The sequence below is a fragment of the Bidens hawaiensis genome, unplaced genomic scaffold, assembly GCF_021521415.1.
Source record: "Bidens hawaiensis isolate Kalapana, Puna unplaced genomic scaffold, B.hawaiensis_p1.1 tig00074780_1, whole genome shotgun sequence".
In the NCBI taxonomy this organism is placed as follows: domain Eukaryota; kingdom Viridiplantae; phylum Streptophyta; class Magnoliopsida; order Asterales; family Asteraceae; genus Bidens; species Bidens hawaiensis.
The window spans coordinates 1-21,907 of NW_027502972.1; the positions used below are offsets into that span (position 1 = coordinate 1).

Below are 21,907 nucleotides of genomic sequence, written 5' to 3' on the forward strand. Positions count from 1 at the left end.
TTGTTTAAAAAAACAAAGCAGCATTTAATGTAACTGTATAAGTCATATTGTTTCACTAACAATCAAGTTTCTTAAATAAAATCGTTTGGGAGGTTTAATGCACTGATATACACTTTGAACGACTGCCGACCCATTTAATTCGTCTCCTGTAAAGTATTTTTTTTCACCCACTTGTAGGACTGTAAAACGTAAACGAACCGAACGTTCAGTGATCAGTAAGGGAACCAATTGGCGGGAAGTTCGTTTCTGCTTGTTTAATAATTAACTAATAAATGAAAAACATAAACTATCTCGTGTTCGTTCGTGAACATTCGTTTACAGCGTTCATTTAAATTTGTTTGTCTGTTCACTTACGTTTGTTAATGTATTAAAATTTTCTAGGCCAATCACAACTTAGTCTAGCTTTCATAACTTTTTAGGCCCAACAATTAATTTTCACATTACTTTTAACTAATTGTCAAATTTCAGCCAAGTTTTGAAGTTCGTCTATGTTTAGTTATGCTTGTTCGTTTACATTCGTGAACCGTCCATCTATACTATTAATGAAAGAACATAAACAGACATGAACAAGAAAACCCTGTTCCTTTAATTGTTCGTCTTCAAGTGTTTGTTCAGTTAAAATTAAAAGAACAAACACAAACATGTTCCGTTCATGTCCATTTAGTTTGTTTACAAGCCTAACAACTTGACCTGTTGAGATATAACATAACCTGAACCAACTCACGCACAGGTATATGAATCGACATTGCCACCTCTAAGGTTATATTTTAGAAAATACATACGAACCTTGTCACAAATTGCTCTGGATGCTGATCAAGCAGGGATGTGGACTGCAAGCTGACTGAGGTTCCATTCTCAACTTTTAAATCTAACGGATCACCACCCTGCAAATATCAACAACTAATCAATAAACACAAAGTGTTCAAATCCTTTAAATACAAACAAAAATGACAAAATTGTAATACTTTTTGTAAAAACTCTAATTCTCTTTTAAACTTCTCAGCAGCAGTGAAAGTCTCCCTGCAAAAAAATTATCAAGCATAAGCTTGATTTGAAGAAAGAAAAGAAGAATTAAACAGAAATCATCAAATAAAAAAAAGAATTAAACCTGAGTTCTGTTTGAGTTTTTTCAAGATATGATGATTGTTGTGCAGATGGTGTAGAAGAAACTTCAACTCCACCATCAATAACTCCACCCATGGAATCAACCCCAGCATTGACTACTTGACTACCATGCATTCCCGCTATAATGACCTACAGGTTTCACTCTCTCATTGCTATAGAGATATCATGTGTATGCACAAAAAAAAGGAAATGATTAAAGATATAAAAAAAACTTTGAACATGTCAAGAAGGGAAATAATCAAACAAATATCTAAAATCAATGGTTCATAGTTGAGCACTCAAGCAAATCTATTTCTTTGTTCAAATAAAGCAAGTTGGTTCATAGTCGAGCACTCGAGCAAATCTATTTCCTTGTTCAAATAAAGCAAGTTGGTTCATGGTCGAGCACTCAAGCAAATCTATTTCTTTATTCAAATAAAGCAAGTTGGTTCAACGTCGAGGACTCAAGCAAATCTATTTCTTTGTTCAAATAAAGCAAGTTGGTTCATAGTCGAGCACCCGAGCAAATCTATTTCCGTGTTCAAATAAAGCAAGTTGGTTCATAGCTGAGGACTCAAGCAAATCTATTTCCTTGTTCAAATGAAGCAAGTTGGTTCATAGTCAAGCATTCAAGCAAATCTATTTCCTTGTTCAAATGAAGCAAGTTGGTTCATAGTCGAGCATTCAAGCAAATCTATTTCCTTGTTCAAATTGCATATATGTAGAAATAAACACTCAAAAGTTTTGAATAACATTAATTCATTTGTATCATTCATTGGATAATGCCCCAAGTCAAGATGTTAAAAAAAAATCCAACTTCATGATTGTTTCTACTAGTCCGTCAATGTTCACACCATATGCCCATATCATCTCAACAAACTACAAAGCATACTAAAGCTAAAGAGATCAAAGCTAGATGTATAATGGTATGCAAAATGAATTCGTGTCAACAACTTATGCATTACGGGTTAGGGATAGACGGGCAAGAAGAGAAGGTATATATCACCTAATGATAGTGCACAAAGAAAAAAAATAACAAACTTGCGCGTGGAAACTTTCTACGGTCTAAACATTTCAAGCATTAAACGATGTTAATAAACAAAGCAAACAAACTTGGATTTTCTTTAGATCATGTCATTAGTAGTATCATAATCGCATACTAATCATTCATTAACCTAACCAAAGAAACAATAAACAACGATTAATCACAACCAAAGTTATACCAGACAAGAAGCCAAAATGAATCTGCAGACTCCTACAAGTGCATGATCACAACTACTCACCGTTATAAACAAAGCAAACAAACTTGGATATTTTTTAAGATCGTGTAATTATTAGTACCATAATCGCATGCAAACAAACAGTGATTAACCACAAGCCAAATGAGTCTGCAAACTCCTACAAGTACACGATCACAACCACTAGCCATTATAAACAAGATTAACACTAAACAACAAGCTCAAATGACATATATCATCATCAAACACCACACCTGAAAACCAACAAAAAACAAAACAACCCTAGTTTCACTCACTTTCCCATTTGATCAACTTTCACACATGCATTCAACCAAATTACACCAATACAACACTCCAATTACACAATCAAACACACAATAAACCCTAACAACAAATCCCTAACTGGTACCAAGTCTAGGGTTTACCCTGCACACAACATTTCGTCCAATTCTAGGGTTTCTGAAACAAATACCTGAACGGCAAACACCTCGGTTGATGAATTTGGCGCCAATTTGCAATAATTTCAATTATTGAAACGAATTGAGCCCTGGAAGAACAAAACGAGATAACATTTGATTGAACGGATAGTTTTTGAAATTGAAACCCTAATTAATACACCAGAGGATATGCATGTATGATGATAATAATAACATACATGCGATTGATTGTTTGATTGGTATTGATTTGTGTATTATTATTATTATTGTTATACGATTGATTGATTATTTGTTCTTCTTCGAGCTCGAGTTTCTCTCTCTTAAAGCTTTCTCTCTCTAAGATCGTAAAAACTAATTCGACGTCGTCTTCGTGGGTTAATGGGCTGGACCTTTCAGCTCATCTTTTGGGCCGGGTTTTGATTTGATTTGATTGTTGTATACTTGTATGGTGATTGCTTTGACTTTTGAGGTTATGTTGGTTTGACTTAATAAGGAATCCTTTTATAAGATGGTTGGTTACTCAACTCAATCTCACTTCGATATGTCTTATTGATAAACACTAGCAACCTCATAATAATAGCTTATAAATAGTAGTTTTGTTAATTTGACATGAAAGAGAAAGTGAGGGGAGCAGGTGGATACAAAATTGCCTTGTGCTGTATATACATGTAATGCGGTTTTTTTCACAGTTAACAATGTAGTATTGAAGCTATAGCTTGTGTGTGTGATCCACAAGTTATGTGATTCGTCCAAAGTAAGTATAATTTATTGGGTAATTAGATAAAGATTTTGTTTTCGTGTTAGTTATTATTTGTCGGTGATAGGTATGTAGTAATTAGGTAAATACGTATTAAAGCTTTTGACGTGTATGATGGAGTCACGTGGGTATCGATAAATAATGGATACATGTATGTCATGGACATGGAGTATTCATCATCAAAAACCTTTTTACTCTGTAACATAATATTTAATTGAATATGATTAATACGATTATTAATTAAATAATATAATTTTATGTACTTTTGTATATGTTTGTTATCTAGACATGATATTACAAATGAATATATATTTTAGATTTTATAAGTAGTTAACTAAAATTTTGACTTTCTAAAGAGATTAATATTTTGGAGCAATGACTTTGGGCCTCCAATTTTATACGGGTTATGTACTACGTCTTTTAAAACTGAGCTTTGTTTATTAAGAAATTGTTGATTGGTCACAAATTAAGAGTAAGACCCATGTTATTAATGATTCATCATTGTATTATGGAATAGTAAAAAAAATAAAATAAAAATAAGGACATAAACTAATGGTGGCTGATGGTTAAGAATCTTAGATTATTTATAGTTTGATTTTTTTATGATGTCAAATACAATTCGAAAGTTTGAATCGGGTCAATCTAAAAGGTTAATGAAACAAAAAAAATTTAAATCCACCAACTATAAACTTATTAGTTTATTATTGTCAGTCAAAAGCCCGGGAAAATGATGAGAGTTTAAATCAAATGGATATTTGAAAAAAGCCTCGACATTTTAGTTCGCTTTAAATCTCCACGAACGCTGAGACGATCCCGATACTAAGTGACACATACCTAAATGTAAACGTAGTGCAAGAATTATATAAACCTTGAGCATTTATACTGGAATTCCTATATCATCCACAGCCTTATAACTCAAAGAAAAGTTTAAGGTTTTTTAATTTTTGCACTCCATTTGATTCTCTAAAATATGATATAGTATATGGATTGAATAGTGATTCCCTATATACATGGACTACTATTCACTCCATATAAACCATTTCATATATTTTTGTATGTGTGAAAGAAAAAGAAAACATAATAATTTTAATAAAAAAATAAATAGATATTGTTTTAAGATAAATATGAGGAATTTATGTAAGAGGTTTTAAAAGTTGAACAAAATTTAATAGATAAATATTTTTAGTTAAATTTTATAAACGCGTCTAATTACCACTTTTAAAAACAGTTTGCAAGTTTATAAAAAAAATTGTTGCACATCTTAAATATATATAAATGAAACCTCTCTATATTCTCTTAAGCTACCATATAAAATAAGGATATATTAAATATTAGTTATTCGATTTTTTTTAAAAAAAGATATCATTTATAATTGAATAAGAAACAATTTTATAGTAAAAAAAATGATATTTTTTTTAAAAAAGATATCATATAAAATAATGATATTTTTTTAAAAAAGATATCATTTATTCGAGTCTCACCAACCCAAATAGCTTTTAAACCGAGTTATAACATCTCATTTATTTGTGAAACCCTTTCATAATAAAATTCTAAGTATGTTATTAACTTTTTACAATAAGTAAAATTAAAATCCAGAAATATATATAAATATTATAAATGAATAATGTAAAACAACCCCTTAATATGGGGGATAAAAACTAGTAGCTTATAAAATAATATTTGTTGCAAATAACTTATAAGATGAAAACATGTAAACAAGGTTGAAATTAGAGAAGAATCAAAACCTAAACACAATATTTCTTGTGATTTGAATGTATGTTAAGCAACTCATCTTGCAGTCACTCGATGGTATTGGTATCCATCAATACTTTATATTTTCATTAGTGATCACCTCTTCACATCTCACTAATATGATAGTGAACACCACTCAAACTTCTCACAAACCATGGCAGTGATCACCTATATAATTTCTCTCTGATCTTCGCAGGGATCAATATAATTTCTCTCTGATACAGATAAGTATTTGAATATAGAATTTAACCAACTCATCGTGCAGTCACTCGATGGTATCCATCAATACTTTATATCTAAATCAACTTCTGAATAATCAAGGTATGATTGTAATACATATTCATTAGTGATCACCTCTTCACATTTCACTATTATGGTAGTGAACACCACTTAAACTTCTCACTAACTATGGTAGTGATCACATATATAAATCACCTATATTATTATCTCTGAACTTCATAGGGATCAGTCTCAAACATACATTAGTGTTTGAATATAGATGTTATACTTACTCTCTTGATGATATATGATCTTTTTTAAAATTAAATGTGTTATTAAAGAAGTATGAAATCACTTATAAAAATGACCAAAAAGTCTATGTTTTAAAAGTGTGTATCAAACATAAAACCAGACTTTTAGGTGTTACTTGTTTTTCAGAGATAAAATATATACAGTCTACATATCACATGCAGATATTTGTAACTAAACATACAAATTTTGAAAAGTTTTCTTGTAGCATTAAAGAATCATTAACATTTATACCAACTTCTAAACCACTGAGTGATTGGGTTATCTAAGCAAACGTTTTATTTCACCTATTAAAAAGTGTATTTCAAAGATGTGTTTGGTACTTGTTATTTTGGTTCAGGATTTGTAATTTGCAGCATTTCCTCACAAACATATGCATAACTAATTGGACACCAAAATATTCTACAATAAGAATAATTGGCACAACTTCAATTGGAGTCTTAAAAAATCACAAATCTTGAAACAGCCAAACAAAAAGGGCAAACCAACACAAATGTATTGCAAAACTTGAAATACAAAAATAAAGAGTTTTATGTCGCAATAAAAAAACAAAATTTCTAGCAAGAAACTAAATTTAAAACCTTTAGTAGGTAACAGGTGCAAGAATTTCAAGTTGGGTACCAAGTTTTTCTTCTGCGGCTTTCTCAGCCTTAGCCTTGAGCTTGTTAAGTTGCTTCTTTCTTTCATATACCACTTGAGCCTTCCCTTTCCTCTTCTTTTCAAGATCCTACAAGTAATTAACAACAAAATAGTCAAAAAAAGTATTTCAAAAGTAAATACCACCAACAGATGATACAAACACATATATCACAAAAATGTTTTGTACTTCCAGTATCATTAAATATACATATAGTGATAACAGAATATTAAACAAAAACAAGTATCACAAAACTAACTATTTCTAGGTTAGACAAAGTCAATCTTATTAGTAAATAAAGTCAATTTGTGCGAACCAACATTATATTGAAGTAAAATTAACTCAAGTATATATCTAACAATATTTGATGATAGAGTTAGATAATACTAAAGGACTAAAAATTGCATGATGAGTAATGCGGACATCTAAAAAAGGCAAGTACTATATCAACATCTTTAGAGAAAGATAATCATTAAAATATTTACCTGGATTGTCTCATAATGATTCCACCCAACTTCTGAAGAGAGACGACCAAGCAAGCAGTACTTGTGTCCAGCAGTTAACCTCAATACCCTAAAGTTGTATAAGCAGAAATCAATATCTTAACTCGCATAACAAAGGATTATAACAGATTTCATATATTTATGATGAGGTATAAATATATAGTTTTTGAAGCAATATAACAATAAATATAAAAAGTAGCTTACTTAAGAGCATCAGGGATGACCATTCTCTTCTTCCTGTTGTAAGGAGTAGGGATACCTTCATAAACCTTCAACCTTGCGAGTGCAGCAGCTCCACGCTTGGTCTTGTGTGGAATCATTCTACAATCACAGATAACGATTAATAAAAAATCTACACAAAACCTCAAATTAAAGTAAACAATTAAAAAAGATATAGATTGATGTATATTAAACAGACAGCTTAAACTTTTGAACTTTACAGCTTTGAACCATCAACAACAAAAAAACAACACAGCAATAAACCAAAGCCTGCTCAAAACAGCAAACAAACCTTTTGTACTCCTACCGTAGATGAGTATTGTGGTAGATACGATTCAAAAGCCTAATAAATTTACAATTGTCATCAAACTATAACTTTACAAAAAAAAAGTATTATTTTTTTTAAATAATCAATGATCATAGTATTTATTCGCGTTACTCTCAACATTCAGTTCACTCAAATCATTACTTTCTAGCTCAGCCTTCACAAATTCAACTATTAAATTTGCATAATACAAAACTACCATACCACCTTAAACCAACATCAAAATACCGATCATATGCAATTACTAAGGGGGCAAATGACCCAAGCAGCTCGTGAAACCCCCAAACAAGCCAAGCTTAAAGTATACTTGTTTAATAAACGATCACAAGCCCAAGCTTCACTTATCAAGCTCGAGCCAGCTCACGAACCTAAAAGAGCCTATCAATAAAATAATTTAAATAATATATATATATAACAATTATTAATTAATGGGTATTGTACTATATATATAAAACTATAACTGAAATAAATATATAAAATAATTATAAATATATAAAATTTAATCAATAAATAGCCCAAGCCGAGCTTGAAAAACCACTAATGAGTCAAGCTGTAGCTTCAGAAATAGAGATCAAAACAAAGCAAGCTCGAGCCCTGTGTAAGTTAAACGAATCAGGCTTGGCTCGTTTGCACCCCTAGCAACTGCATACGAGCAACGTCAAGCTACTTACAAGCATGATTTCTATCAATTCACCCAAATTACAGAATCAAAGCAATGCATTGTGCACATAACAAACTACAACAACTACATGAGTAATCATATCATATAATAAACTACTTATTTCAAATAATTGGCAAGCAATTAGCTTCATATTAAAAAAATTAACTTTTACCCTCGGATAGTCCGCCATAAGATCTTAGACGGGGCACGGAAATGAATGGGACCATGCGAGGGCTTAGTGTTCATTCTCTTACGGAGAAAGCGAAGGTACTTCATCTTCTGACGAACAAGACCACCGGATAAACAGATGGCTTCAGTACGAACAACGGTGACTCGCTGCCCATTGAGTATCTCCTTGGCTAAGATGGATGATAATCGGCCCAGCATGTGGTGCCGAGCATCAACCACCACCTCCTTCGCGCATACTCCCGATCCGTTTACCATTGTGCCAGCTAACCTAGGGTTTGATTTTGCTTCTGCAGCCGTCAATTTACCTTTAATAATAGATTGTTGTATACGAAGAAGCTATGGAGGTTATTAGGGTTTAGTTATGGGCCATGGTTGGACTATTGTTGTCTTGAGTATTGTTAGGCCCAGTTTGTGTCTATGTGGGTATTTGGTCTAACAATTGACCCGTTTGTAAATCGATTTTAGTAAATAAGGACGAGCTTAAGCCTTAAACAAGAGGGCATTTTTGACTTAGGGGCTTTTGTTTTATCTCAAAAGCTTTTCTTGAGCTCTTTTGTTTACGTCACGCAGACGTTGTGGTCTGCAGTGTGCTTGTTTTTTAAGACCTTTCGTTAAAAATTAACCGTGTTTGAAATCGAGTTTTGACTGGTTTAGATTAACAAAAGTTAATGATCAAGTTTGACCCGTTTGAAACCGAGTTTTGACCGGTTCAATTAGGGTTTGATTGAGTTGAAAGCGGTTTTAACATCTAAGGTTATGACCTGATTTCTACCATATAGTTCTGGTTGGATCCTACCAAGCCGATTCCAATTCCAAAGCCAATTTTATGTGCACCTTTGGGTCCTGGGAACCTAATAAGTATAATGATTAAGATAAATTTTAATATAACAAATAATTATATGGTACAAACTTTTACATGGTTCCAATTAAAATAACTACATCACACACATAGAAACAAGACAAGCTTAGTTTACAAAAGCACTATGAGCCAAGTTTGAGTTTTGAAGCTCAAAATGAATCATGCTATTTAAAGTACAACATGTCAACCTCAATCTTAAACGAGCTTTAGCTCAGGCTTAACTCGATACAGTAATTCAATGTACTTTTTGTGATAAATAAAATCTTGATAAAGCATTATCTTATATATGCAGTAAAATTTGTGGTCGGTGACCATTATTGACCTTGTCACATTAAGTTGTAAGTTGTTTAACCACATGGTACAATGCTTTTAGACATTACTTTCTAAACTTAAATTATGCTTCCAAGTGAAATTACTATATCACTCGCTTACTTCAAGACGAATTATCATTTAAACTGAGTAGTTTTTTTTATTTTATTGTAATCTGGCCAAAGCAAACACAACTTTCAAATTTTGTAAACTATATTGGTGCCACTACATAAGAACTTTAATATTTTTTTGTTTCATACCATATATGAGCAAATATATCATATAAGATTTATCAATATTGCTCTTAACGAAAAGGGTCTTTAATGCTTCATAACAAAAGTTGAATATACATTATTGCCTTGGAAATATAAACTCTTCCACTGCCCCTCAATTGCGTAGCCATTTGTTGTTGAAATGAAATTATGATGTTTTATATGGTCCATTTCTTGATTCGTTGTCGTTGCCATTACTCACTGTTTCTTGATCGTTGCTATAAGGGAGACATTTTTGTGTGTGCCGTAAATTGACTACTGAATGCTATCGCAAACTATTGCTAAATGCATCTTTAGTTTCTTGAGCTAAATCTGTAATTTTATTGATTGTTGTATTCCTAATTGAACTGAATCAATCGACGCATTGAGTTACATGTTAGTTGTTGGAAATTGTCACCAGAAGAGCGTTCGATTAGGATCAATTTAAAGAGATGGCAAGACAATTAGATGAGAAAGTTTACTCAAATTAATTGATGTCTCTCTCATTCCATAAGCACAAAAGCTAACAACAAAAATTATAACAAAAGACTTTTTAGCGGTGTAAATAGTGTTGCAAAAATCCTAACTAGGCTCCAATTAATCGCTAGTCGTTACCTCACTGATTTGTCGTCGATTTATCCTTATTTGTCCAAAACTGGTAAAAATTGAAAATTTTATACATAATAATTGGAATATATATATGTGTGTGTGTGTGTGTATTTGACAATGTACATATAAATTCCACCCGATTAATCCCGTCTAATCCCGATTAACCGCTATTCCCTACCCCTCCGTCCGAATAGCGTCTAGCGGTTTTTACAACTATGGGTGTAAACGAGTTGGAAAAGTCTTTACTTCTTTATAAGGCGTGAGTTCCAGGGGCGGATCTAAGGACTTCGGACGAGTTCACGAGAACCCACTGAGTTTCAAAATTTGTTTAGAATACTTATATAAATTATGAAAGTGAACCCACATATATTTTAAAAGTGAACTCATAAATAACATGGAACTTTAGGTAGACCCCTTTCCTTTAAATTACCCTTCCTTTAAATGAATTGAGTAACCCGGGTTCGAAACTCCTTGTTTGCTCTAGCTTCTTGTGTTAGTTTCATTCTTTTTTTCTTTCTTTCTTTGTTCTTTTTTAGCTTCAGCTTAATCCATTTCTTTATTTCTTTGTTCCCCTATAGCTTCCTATTCAGTTTTCTTCTTTTTTTCTTTCTTTGTTTTTTCTATATCGTTTTCGTTTATATGAAGATTGAAGAAGCGTGGATTGACTTACTTGTATTCGATCTACGTTCCTCGGGTATGAGTGTGCTATATCACCGATGGTTTTCCGAGATACGAGTTCTTCCACCTACAAAACGAACAGCACCGTGAGCTTACCCCTCAGAAAGGGACAGAGGGGTCCTCTTTGGGGTAACCCTCCGGTGTGAGAATAAGATATTGCAGGAGAAGATAAGAATGTGAAAATGAGTAAAGGATTCAGAATATATTTCTTGCTTGACCCCAACTGTGGAGGTGGTGAGGTATTTATAGTATTAGGGTTTCCAATGATTGGGCTCAGACCCAATTAGAGCCTTTTTGGCCTCCTCCTATTGCTTCGCGCCACGTGTACTTAGGACACCTGGTGCTTTTTCATTGATTATTCTCTTACCAAGGTATTTTACCTGACCCATGTGCCATCACGTGGTGGCACATGGGTTTTGCTGAGTTGTCCACCCTTCATTGGCAGCTGTCAGCATCAGCACATTCTTTATTCCTTAAAAGATACCTTCTGGAAGGTTGTCTGATGAGTACAATCATGGTTGTCCTTATCCTGATTTAGATTAGACTATTGTCTCATTTGTTGTGTTGTCCTTTATGCGCCTATCCCGGGGATGCGCAAAGTCTTCTCTTTATTCTCACGCGCAGATGTTTCATGCGCAGATGTGATATGCGTGAGCATGTGTGATGCGTGAGCATATGTGATATGCGTGAGCATGTGTGATGCGTGAGCATGTGTGATGCGTGAGCATATGTGATATGCGTGAGCATATGTGATATGCGCCACGCGCATAGGTTTTGGCTTTGTGTCTTCATGACATCCTGATTTCAAGCCTCTTGTCTATATCTTGTGGGTTGACCCGCCCCGCTCGATGTTAAGGCGGGTGCATACCCCTTCAAGCCCCCCCAGTCTAATGTGTGTCTTGTCTCGCGCGAGCGAGGTAAGATGAATATTAGACTTAATAGTTTGCTCTTTTAACAGGGTTTGTCTTTTCTTTTTCATTTCTCATATGTGCGTTGCGCGAAATTCTATCCCTTTGGTTAAAACGAATCGTCAATGCACGTGGTTAGTTGATGCTGACATGCATCAGAGATGGAGACGTTATGTGTCAGACCTTTCGCGTGCTCGAGGTGCTACAGTTGCCTTTCACGTCTCCTCATACAGTGTCAGGAATACGTGTCGCGCTTATGTTGGCCTACGCCTGCGCGTGGGGGCGCGTGAGCGTAGATCTGATTATTACTTGTTTCTCTTTCTCTCCCCTGGGCCTATAAAACCAAACATTTTGAACGGTTTTTTCTTCATCTCCATTGTCATTTTCAGAACTTTTGCTTCTTCAATTTACATTCCGATTAAGAGCCTTTATCTTTGCTTCCAGATTTCCGTGCTTAAAGTAACCATATTGTTCGATTCGCAATTGTATATCTGATAACCCAGACACCACAATTTCCCCTAGTAAAGGCCGTGTAAAATCAGTGGTTATGTCTACTCTGAAGAAGACCGGCAAGGGTAAACGGGTTGCCTCTCAGGGTTTTCTCCCTGAGTATGGCTGTCTGCTCCCGGCGACCGGGCAAACGGCGGCGGATCCTCCCGCCGGCTATATCTCTTTATACTCTCATTTTTTCACCCACTGTAATCTTCGTCTTCCAATGATGAGGTTTATAGGTGCGCTCCTCCAGTTTTACGGGATTCATATATCTCAGGTTCATCCCTGTGGACTAGTGAGCATGACTCATTTTGAGTTCATGTGCAAAGCTCAGCGCGAGGAGCCCACCCCTCGGTGCTTTCAATATTTTTATAAGCCGAAATCCAAGATTCTTGGTTCTCATTCACACCGCGCAGTCAGAAGGTTAAGTGCTGCACTGCTTCCTTCAAAAGCCTTCATGACTGGGCTGAAAAATTCTTTTATATCAAGGCTGGTGTGATTCCCATCCGCATGACTATGCGCGCGATTACTTCCGCGCCCGCGGATGATGACGTTCTTAAGAATCCATCTGGCGCGTGGGTTAAGAAGTTATCTGCTGAACCATCCCCCGCCAGGAAAATTTGCGAGGAAGCGTTGGTGGGGGTTGGCATGAGCAAGAGGTGGATTGACAGCGGGACTGAGCCTGTCATCCATGTTGATGGCTCAGGTGGGTTGTTTGTTCATTGCATTAATTTTGCGCGAGTATAATTCGTTTTGCTGATATCACTTGTCTTGTTTTATGCAGAAAGCAAGGAATACATCCACGCCGCCTATGACGAGCATACGGAAGGTGGCTCTGTCGCGCTGAGCGCTGGGGAAGTTGCTTTCCCTGATCGCTTCGATGATATGTTCATCCCTGTCGATTTAGAATTTTGTTTTTACAGCGATGCGCCTGGTAAGCCTTTGTATTTGTGCTTAGGCCCTTAGAGTACTAAATTTGGTTTTAACATTTCTGTTGCGTGTATTGTAGATGCGCTCGCTAATTAGGAGTTGGAGCTTGTGGAAGAGGAAGTGGAGGAGGAAGAAGCTGAAGCGCAAAAACTCAAGCGCAAGGCTAAAGGCAAAACTGGCGCATGGGCCAGTAAAAAACAGAAAAAAGATGATGCCTCTGTTGCCCAGAATCTTCCTCCTACTCAGGCGAAGGGACTTGAGAAAACCAAGGGTTTTACTTCCAAGTTTTCCTCGTCTTCTTTGCCTCAAGGTGTGGGCAGTCCTCCCGTCCACACGAGGTATGGTGCCGCCACCTCGTCTCTGCGCGCGGCGGACAAGGGAAGCAGTGCTGTGCCTGCTGTTTCGTCTTCTCCAACAGGTATACTTTGTTTATTTTTTTGTGGTTTTATGAGCGTGATTCTGATAGTCATTAATGAAGCTTTGTTCACTCAAATGTTTGTAGAGCCGGCAACGTTGGTGGCTCAACCTCAGGCGCAGTAAGGTGCCGAGGCTACGCCGAATGTTGTTTTGAAGTCCCCTGTTTTACCCTCGAAAAGGGGGAAAATGGACATCATGGCGATGTTTAATTCGCGGACTGCGGTGCGCCAAGGTATTTATTGCGCTTTGATTGTCTGATTTTTTCCTTTAGTTCAAGTCATGAATCATTTCTCCTTGTTGGTTTTTTAATAGGAATTATAGCTGGCACACAAGCTGCTGGTGGCACTGCTAGCGCTGGCGCCGTTAGTTCTGCTCCTGCTCCAACAAGTACTGAATCTCCTCTCATTGGGATCACTAAGGAGCAGGAGACTATTTTACGCGCTGATCTAACAGCGTCAAGACCTCCCTCACCTCCTCCTGCGCTCAGCCCTCCTCGTGAGACTATTTTTGATTTTTCCAAGTCGCAGGAGAAGAGACCTGTTATAGAGGATGATGAGGAGGTTAATTTTGAAGATTCTGATGGTGGCCGCGTAAGCCCTATAGCGCCACGAGATTTCGTGGCGCAGCCTTTTTCTCATGGGGCGGGCAGGAGCTCACCAGCTGGCGCTAACCTTTCTGCCGGTTCTCCGCAGGTATAAGTTTATTTTGCTCCGCTGTGCAGACTTCCAAATTATTGTTTAGATAACTAAAACCTTTCTTTGCGTTGCTTTGTGTTTGTAGGGAGCCGATCACATATACCGCCCGAGCTGGAATATCACTGAAGAGAGCTCATTCCAATCCATGGGCGTATGTGAAGACTTTTGGGCTCACTCTGTTCCTCCAGCTGAAAGGAGGTTTCAAGAGGACCGCGCTCGCGTGGACTTGCTTAATGACCACCTTTTTGCTGGGTCTGCGTTCTTTGCTGCCTCCCAAGAGCTTCGCAATGATTATATAAAGGTACGTGATGCCCTTGCGTAGGCCAAGCAAAAGGCTAAGATTTCTGCTTGGAATCTTTCTGATGCCCGAGAGAGGGCTGAGAAACTCCAAGCAGAACTTAGCGAGAACCGGGCAAGTGCCAACGCTGCTTTTGTGAAGCGCGGGCTTGAGCTGCAAGCTGCGCGGGAGAAGCTGCAAGCGGCAGAGGCAGACGCGGCCAAGTACGCGCGTCGAGCGCGTGACGTGGAGTTGGAAGCAGAGGCGCGTGACCAAACTATTGCGCAGGTTAATACTGACAAATCTTTATTGGAGAGTGAGGTTGCGCGCCTGAAGAAAGAGCTCGATGCTGCGCGAGCGGAAAAGAATGAAGCCTTGGCGGCAGCGGCGTCTAACAAAGAAGAGCTAAAACAAGCCAAGGAAACTGTTGAGTTGTTAAACTCTCAGATCCCTGCTCTTGAGACGTCTGTTTCTTCCCTCGCGCAGGACCGTCAATGGCTGATTTCACAGGGTGTGACTCGTTGCGCTTATGCGATGAAATACTCAGACGAGTTTCAGACCCTTGTGATGGATTGTAATGCGGCGTCGCGCTTGGTGGGTCGAGCTGAAGGGTTTAAGGATGGTTATGAATATGGCATGCTAAAGAAGAATCCATCCGACTACCCTTATCAGCTCGACGTTGTCTGCGCTGACATGGCTGATGTGGGGGAGAAGTACCTGAATACTCCAATTCCCATCCTCGAGCGGGTATTTTAACCTTAATGAGTTTACTTGACTTATTTTCATAATCTTTTGTACTCATACTGTTCCTTGTGACTTGCAGATAGCCGCGCTTGCTGACCAGCCCGATCTTGGCGCTTTAAAGAAATTACTTGATGAATGTGAAGGGACTGGTGGCAATGATGATGGCGCGGGCAACGCTACCTCTACCAGCGGCTCTGGCGTGGCCAAAGGACCTACTCCTGACGCTATCATAATAGAAGACGACTATATTCAAGACGAACAGCTTGATTATGGTAAGTTTGGAGATGACGAGGAGCGGGCTGCGCCAGATGCTGAGGGAGGAAGTAATGATGAGGACGATGAAGAGGCTGATATTGATATAGAGACTTGAAAAGCCCTTCTTGTTTTTTTTTTTTTTTTTTTTTTTTTTTTTTTTTTTTTTTTGTAGTTTTTACCTCATCATTTGTAAATTTGTAAACTTCTATGTTTGTGGAATGAAATTTTGTTTTTCCCTTATTCGCATCTTGCGCATTCCCAATTCGTCTCTTTATATTGCATGTTTGTGCTCGTTGAATATAAGGTATGCTTACACATTAAAACTTGGACAAGGCTGTAAGGAAATTATTTTATTTAATCCTTAACAGTTGTCATATTTCAAGTTATTTTGCAATATTCTGAATATGCTGACACGTGCCTTAGCATTTCATTGTTCCTCTTTTGCGCGACGTTATCGTGCATTTATTATAGGGAATTATGAATGAGTTTTTTAGCCTTAACGTGTCAGTATGTGTTACTCTGCTTATATCTATTATAATCCCATGCTCGGCCCCGACCTGAGACCTTAACAACTATGCTTTGGCATGTGCTTTGCCTTAGTCGTGCTTAGGTATTTTTATGGTCCAGCTGCGCAATACGTAGGATAGATGCTATGAGTAATTTGAGCTAAGGCTCATATTATTGGGCTAAGGCTCATATTATTGGGCTAAGGCCCTAACGTTTTAGAGTTAAAACTCGTTAACGCGTTTGAGCTTGAAGCTCGCGCATGTATGTTTTACTTCGTTTTATTTTTAGTTTGATGTCAATACAATGTTGTCATATTGCTCAAAATTAATAAAGGAAAGTGTGAAACATGTATGCAAAAGGTAATAAAACGCATATTAAGAGAAAATGGCGCGTATCATTATTCATAATGGCTTAAAAAGCCTTGATTACAAACTTGACAACTTTTACATGAAACATTTTCTAAGTTGTGCTGCGTTCCATGTGCGCGGGATCTTCTTTCCATTTAAATCTTTTAAAGCGTATGCGCCTTTTCCCAATTCTTCCGAGACTTGATAAGGTCCCTCCCAGTTGGGAGACATCTTTCCCGGGGGTATTGCGCGACTAGCTTCATTGTTTCGAAGGACAAAATCATTCTTCTTGAAGTGGCATTCTTTCACGCGCTGATTGTAATATTTTTCTAGTTTTTTCTTGTATTTGGCTTCACTGATGATAGCCGTCTCTCTGCGCCCTTCAAGTAAATTGAGATCCAACCTCCTTTCTTGCTCATTATCCGTCTTACTCATCATGAGCACTCTATAGGATGGGCATCCAATTTCTGCTGGAATCATAGCCTCCGTTCCATAGGTTAGGCTGAACGGGGACTCGCCATTGCTGGTTTTGCTTAATGTCCTGTGCGCCCACAGGACATTAGGTAACTCCTCGGCCCATGCATGGGACTCTCCCTCCAACCTTTTCTTCAGCCCATTCAGCAAGCTCTGGTTCGCGCGTTCCACTTGGCCATTCCCTTGAGGGTGGTATACTGAAGTGAAGACCTGGTTAATGCGCAATTCCTTGAGCCAACTGGATATCTTCCTGTCAGTGAATTGTTTGCCATTGTCGCTCAGGATTTCCATGGGCAGGCCAAAACGGCATACGATGTGGCTCCAAATAAATTGTTTCATTGCCTCGGCTGTGATTTTTGCCAGTGGCTTGGCTTCAACCCATTTTGTGAAATAGTCTACTGCCACTACCAAAAACTTTACTCGCCCTGGCGCTTGCGGCAAGGGACCCACAATATCGATTGCCCATTTGTGGAAAGGCCATGCAGAGGTCACCGGAATCAAGTTGTTCTTTGGTCGCATGGTATTTGGCGCATAGCTCTGACACGCTTTGCATTTTTGGATCTCTTTTAACGCGTCCAAGTACATGCCTGGCCAATAGTAACCTGCGTTCATTGCCTTGGCGACCACCATGCGCGGGCCAGCATGTATTCCACAGATTCCTTCGTGTATCTCTCTGATCACATAGCTTGCTTCCTCAACGTCTAGGCATTTCATGAGTGGTCCAAGATAAGAGCGTCGATATAACGTACCATCGAGCAGTTCGTAGTTCTGCGACTTGTGTCTTATCTTCTTCGTCTGTGCGCGATCGTCTGGTACCTTTCCCTCCTTCAAGAATTCCATTATTGGAGTTATCCATGATGAAGGTGTTGTATGAATTACAAGAACAGACTTCGCTCCCACTAACGGGTTGCTCATTACTTCCACCCTGACATCTTTGCCAAAATGATCGAAGCTGGTTGATGCCATTTTGCTTAGCGCGTCGGCAGACTTATTTTCACTGCGCGGAATGTGTATGATTCTAAAAAAGTCAAATTGTTCGGTGAGTTTCTTCGCCTACTCTAGATACAGAGGCATGGTGTTCTCCTTGGCATCATAAAGGCCATTGACTTGTGCTGCTACCAGGTATGAATCTACATGAGCCTCTAGCTTTTTAACTCCGAACTTGTGCGCGATGCGCAAACCAGCCAGCAGGGCTTCATACTCAGCTTCATTGTTGGTGCTCTTGAAATCCAACCTGATTGCGTAGGTATACTCATGATTTTCAGGATCCACCAGTTTGAGGCCTGCGCCGGACCCTTCGTTGTTTGAAGCTCCATCAGTGAATAACCTCCAAACGTTTTCTTCATTATTGGCTTGCGGAGGGTCAACTTCGCGCTGAGCCTCTTCGACTTTTCCTTCAGGGATTTCTGCGATGAAATCAGCTAAGACTTGTCCCTTGATTGCTGGACGAGGCTTATAGGTGATCGTGTGCTCCCCTAATTCCAGCGCCCATTTTGTCAGCCTTCCTGAGAGCGCGGGACGCCGCAAGACTTGCTGGATGTTGTAACCAATCAGGACTTCAATATGATGACCATTGAAATATCTGTGAAGCTTGCGCGACGCATGCGTTAGTGATAAAACTAACTTTTCTATGATGGTGTAGCGCGTCTCAGGATCTGTCAGCACCCGACTTACATAATAAATTGGTGTTTGGATTCCCTTGTGATCCACCAACAATACTGCGCCAATGGCGCGTTCTCCTGCTGACAGGTATAACGTTAAAGTTTCACCAGGTAGTGGAGCTGTGACCGCAGGCAGATTTATCAGACATTCTTTTATCTCACTGAAAGCTTGCTCGGCCTCAGGCGTCCACTTGAATTGGCTTTTCTTTAAGCAATTTCTCAATGTGTTAATGAATGGGGTAGATTTGCTTGCATGGTTTGCTAGGAACCTGTTAATTGATACCAATCTACCATTCAACTTTTGAACTTCCTTCATGGTAGATGGTGAGGGCATGCTGAGGATAGCCTCCACCTTCTCTGGGTTCACCTTGAAACCATCCTTGGTGACCATTACGCCGAGAAATTTCCCTTCTTCCACGCCGAATGTGCATTTGCTCGGGTTGAGCTTCATGTTTACTTCCTTTAGGCGCCGAAGGGTTTCTTCGATGTCTTTGAGCATTTGTTTTTCCTCCCTGCTTTTAATCACCAAATCATCCACGTAGACTTCTAAGTTTTTTCCAATCTGCTCGTTGAAAATTGCATCCATGAGTCTTTGGTAAGTGGCTCCTGCATTCTTCAAACCAAAGGGCATTTTTGTGTAACAGAAAACACCCTTGTCAGTTCTGAAAGCAGTCTTGTCTTCATCCTGCGGTGCCATTTGAATTTGGTGATAGCCCTTATAGGCATCCAGGAAACATTTGAGCTTAAATGGCGCCACAGAGTCCACCTTCGCGTCAATGTTTGGGAGGGGGTAACAATCTTTTGGACACGCTTTGTTGAGGTCTTTGAAATCAATGCACATTCTCCATGACCCATTGCTCTTCTTTACCATCACAGGATTGGCTACCCATGTTTGGTATCGTATTGGGCGAATGATATTCGCGCGCAGTAGATCTTCTACTTGCTCATTCATGGCCTTTGCCTTCTCGTCTCCCATGACTCTTTTCTTTTGAGCAATTGGCTCTACAGACTTGAATGTGTTGAGAGAGTGCTGCGCCAGGTCTCGCGGAACCCCAGTCATATCAGAATGTTGCCATGCGAAGACTGACGTATACGTTGTGAGCAATCTTTTCATTCTCACCCTTGTGTCATCTGATATCGTAGCTCCGATTGTGATTGTTTGTTCTGGGAATTTTGGGTTGAGAATCCATTCCTCTGGCGCGTTGTTTGCCACTGGAAGCTACATTCTCCCTTCTCGAGGTATACTTGTTACTGCGCATAAATGATCTCGATACACAAATGTTACTCCTGTTGGTGTTGGGAACCCCAACGCGCCATGCGCTGGTGACGGTATGGCGTTGAATTGGGCAATCGTTCCTCTACCCAAGATCATACTATGGCATGAAGTAGTGGGCAAGACCAGAAAGTTGACAATTTCAGCTCGCTTGTGCTTCTCATCCCCCATAGTTAGTTCGAATTGTATCTGACCTAGGGGGTGAATAATTTCGTTTGAGACACCTGAGATTGGTGCACTCACAACTTCGAGCCTTGCTTGGTCCTCTGGATCCAACTTCCTGAAACATTGCTCATACATGATGTCTGACTCACTACCGGTGTCCGCCAGGACTCTTGACACCTCATAATGAGCGATGTGTGCAGTGATGACTAGAGGACTGCTGATAGACGGGCCTCCTCTGATTCTTGGAAAGATTACTTGTTGCTCGCGCCAATCTCCTTGGATTTGCGCGCTTCTCTTCCTCGATCTTTGCCCTTGCCTTCCTCCTTCAGCTACACAGATTCTTTTGAATTTTTTACTGGCTGAGGCTCCGTCTGGTTGTTCGTTCTCTGGTCTTGGGTTTTTTACTAGGTGAGCCAACTTGCCTGATTTCACATCTTTTTCGATCGCATCCTTCAAATGGTGGCATGCATCGGTGTTGTGCCCTGTGGATTTGTGAAACTCACAATATTTGCCACTGTTTGGTGGTCCCTTATGGAGTAATGGCCTGGGGCTTTTAAACTGGACATTCTCTGTGCTTAACACTTGCGAAGGCGTTTTGGTGAGGGGGGTCCATATTCTTGGTAGAGGTCTATTAGGCTCTCTGCCGCCTTCCTTCTTGTCACCCTCTCCGCGATTAAGAATGTCTTTTTGGGGCTGGGGTGAACTTTGTTGCGCTTGCTTTTCTGCGGGAGAATAATTGGTTTGTTGCAACCTGGACCATACGGAGTTTTGTTTGCCCCTCCTTTCATTGTTGCGTGGTGCTTCTGTTTGATGCCCTCTATCTCTTGCTCTGTCTTGGGCAATTTGTTTTTCATTTCGCGCGAAGACTCGCGATGCTTCCATAAGCTTAGCCCAAGTGGTTGGCATGCCTTCTCTGCTCACGAGAGCTCTGCGGAGTTGATCACTGCGCGCACCTTGTATAAAGGCAACGCGTAAGAGTTGTTCAGTGATGCCTCCAATTGCAAGAGATTCCTGATTGAAACGAGTTATGTAGTCCTCAATGGTTTCATCATTCCTGCGCACGCAGTGCATGATGTCATCGGGGTCGCGCGTGTGTCTGCGCTGCTGTACAAAGTGAGACTGGAACTTTTCCAATAGCTCTTCGAACCCATCGATTTGTCCTGTCGGCAAGCTTTCGAACCAGACACGCGCTGCGCCCGTGAGGCAGCGAGCAAACATGTGACACCATGTTGGCATCGTCCAGCTTTCTAGGTTTCCAGTGTTGTAAAAACCTTGTAAAAAATCATCTGGATCTGTTGTACCATCGTCCTTGCCTAAACCACTTGGCATCTTAGTTTTGTGTTGAATGGGAGCCTTCGCAATGCGCTCAGTGAATTTTGAATGTTTTACCAAGATGGCTGGCCTATATGGTGTGGTTACGTCCACTTGCTCTTTCGCTTATGGGTTGTATGGTGTGTATAGATCCATATCAGCTTTGGCTCCAGGTGCTATGTTCATGTGTGAGCGAAGCTGTGAACCTCCTGCATGAGTATCTCGCGTCTTCCTCATGCTGTGCACCTCTTCCTCATCACTAATATCAGCGTGTTCGGTGTGAACAGAATGACCGTCTTCCGGCACGCGCGCCTTTTTTGTTGTTCCCTGAATGGTTTGTTTATCAAATGCGAGCCTTTGTGTTAAGTCGGCTAACTTTTTGTGTTTTACCAGCT

General features: G+C 39.1%; 2 protein-coding genes across 2 annotated transcripts; both read right to left on the reverse strand.

Moving 5' to 3' along the window:
* Nucleotides 1-345: 345 nt before the first annotated feature.
* On the reverse strand, nt 346-3,175 carry LOC143606429 (chromatin modification-related protein EAF1 B-like). Its single transcript, XM_077082201.1, has 4 exons — nt 2,815-3,175; nt 1,109-1,277; nt 966-1,020; nt 346-884 (listed from the first exon to the last, which is right to left on the reverse strand). The coding sequence occupies exons 2-4, from the start codon at nt 1,237-1,239 to the stop codon at nt 768-770; spliced, it is 303 nt and encodes a 100-aa protein (XP_076938316.1). The 5' UTR covers nt 1,240-1,277; nt 2,815-3,175; the 3' UTR covers nt 346-767.
* Nucleotides 3,176-6,262: 3,087 nt separating this feature from the next.
* LOC143606430 (large ribosomal subunit protein uL13w-like) lies at nt 6,263-8,676 on the reverse strand. Its single transcript, XM_077082202.1, has 4 exons — nt 8,334-8,676; nt 7,161-7,277; nt 6,939-7,026; nt 6,263-6,543 (listed from the first exon to the last, which is right to left on the reverse strand). The coding sequence occupies exons 1-4, from the start codon at nt 8,603-8,605 to the stop codon at nt 6,400-6,402; spliced, it is 621 nt and encodes a 206-aa protein (XP_076938317.1). The 5' UTR covers nt 8,606-8,676; the 3' UTR covers nt 6,263-6,399.
* Between the last annotated feature and the right edge of the window lie 13,231 nt (nt 8,677-21,907).

Excerpts from the sequence above, each read along its gene's own strand:
- LOC143606429 (XM_077082201.1), bottom strand. The coding sequence starts at position 1,239 with ATGCATGGTAGTCAAGTAGTCAATGCTGGGGTTGATTCCATGGGTGGA. Across the intron at positions 1,021-1,108 it reads AAAACTCAAACAGAACTCAG|GGAGACTTTCACTGCTGCTG; the intron begins GTTTAATTCTTT and ends ATTTTTTTGCAG. Across the intron at positions 885-965 it reads AATTAGAGTTTTTACAAAAA|GGTGGTGATCCGTTAGATTT; the intron begins GTATTACAATTT and ends TGATATTTGCAG.
- LOC143606430 (XM_077082202.1), bottom strand. The coding sequence starts at position 8,605 with ATGGTAAACGGATCGGGAGTATGCGCGAAGGAGGTGGTGGTTGATGCT. Across the intron at positions 7,027-7,160 it reads GTCATCCCTGATGCTCTTAA|GGTATTGAGGTTAACTGCTG; the intron begins GTAAGCTACTTT and ends ATACAACTTTAG. Across the intron at positions 6,544-6,938 it reads ATCATTATGAGACAATCCAG|GATCTTGAAAAGAAGAGGAA; the intron begins GTAAATATTTTA and ends AATTACTTGTAG.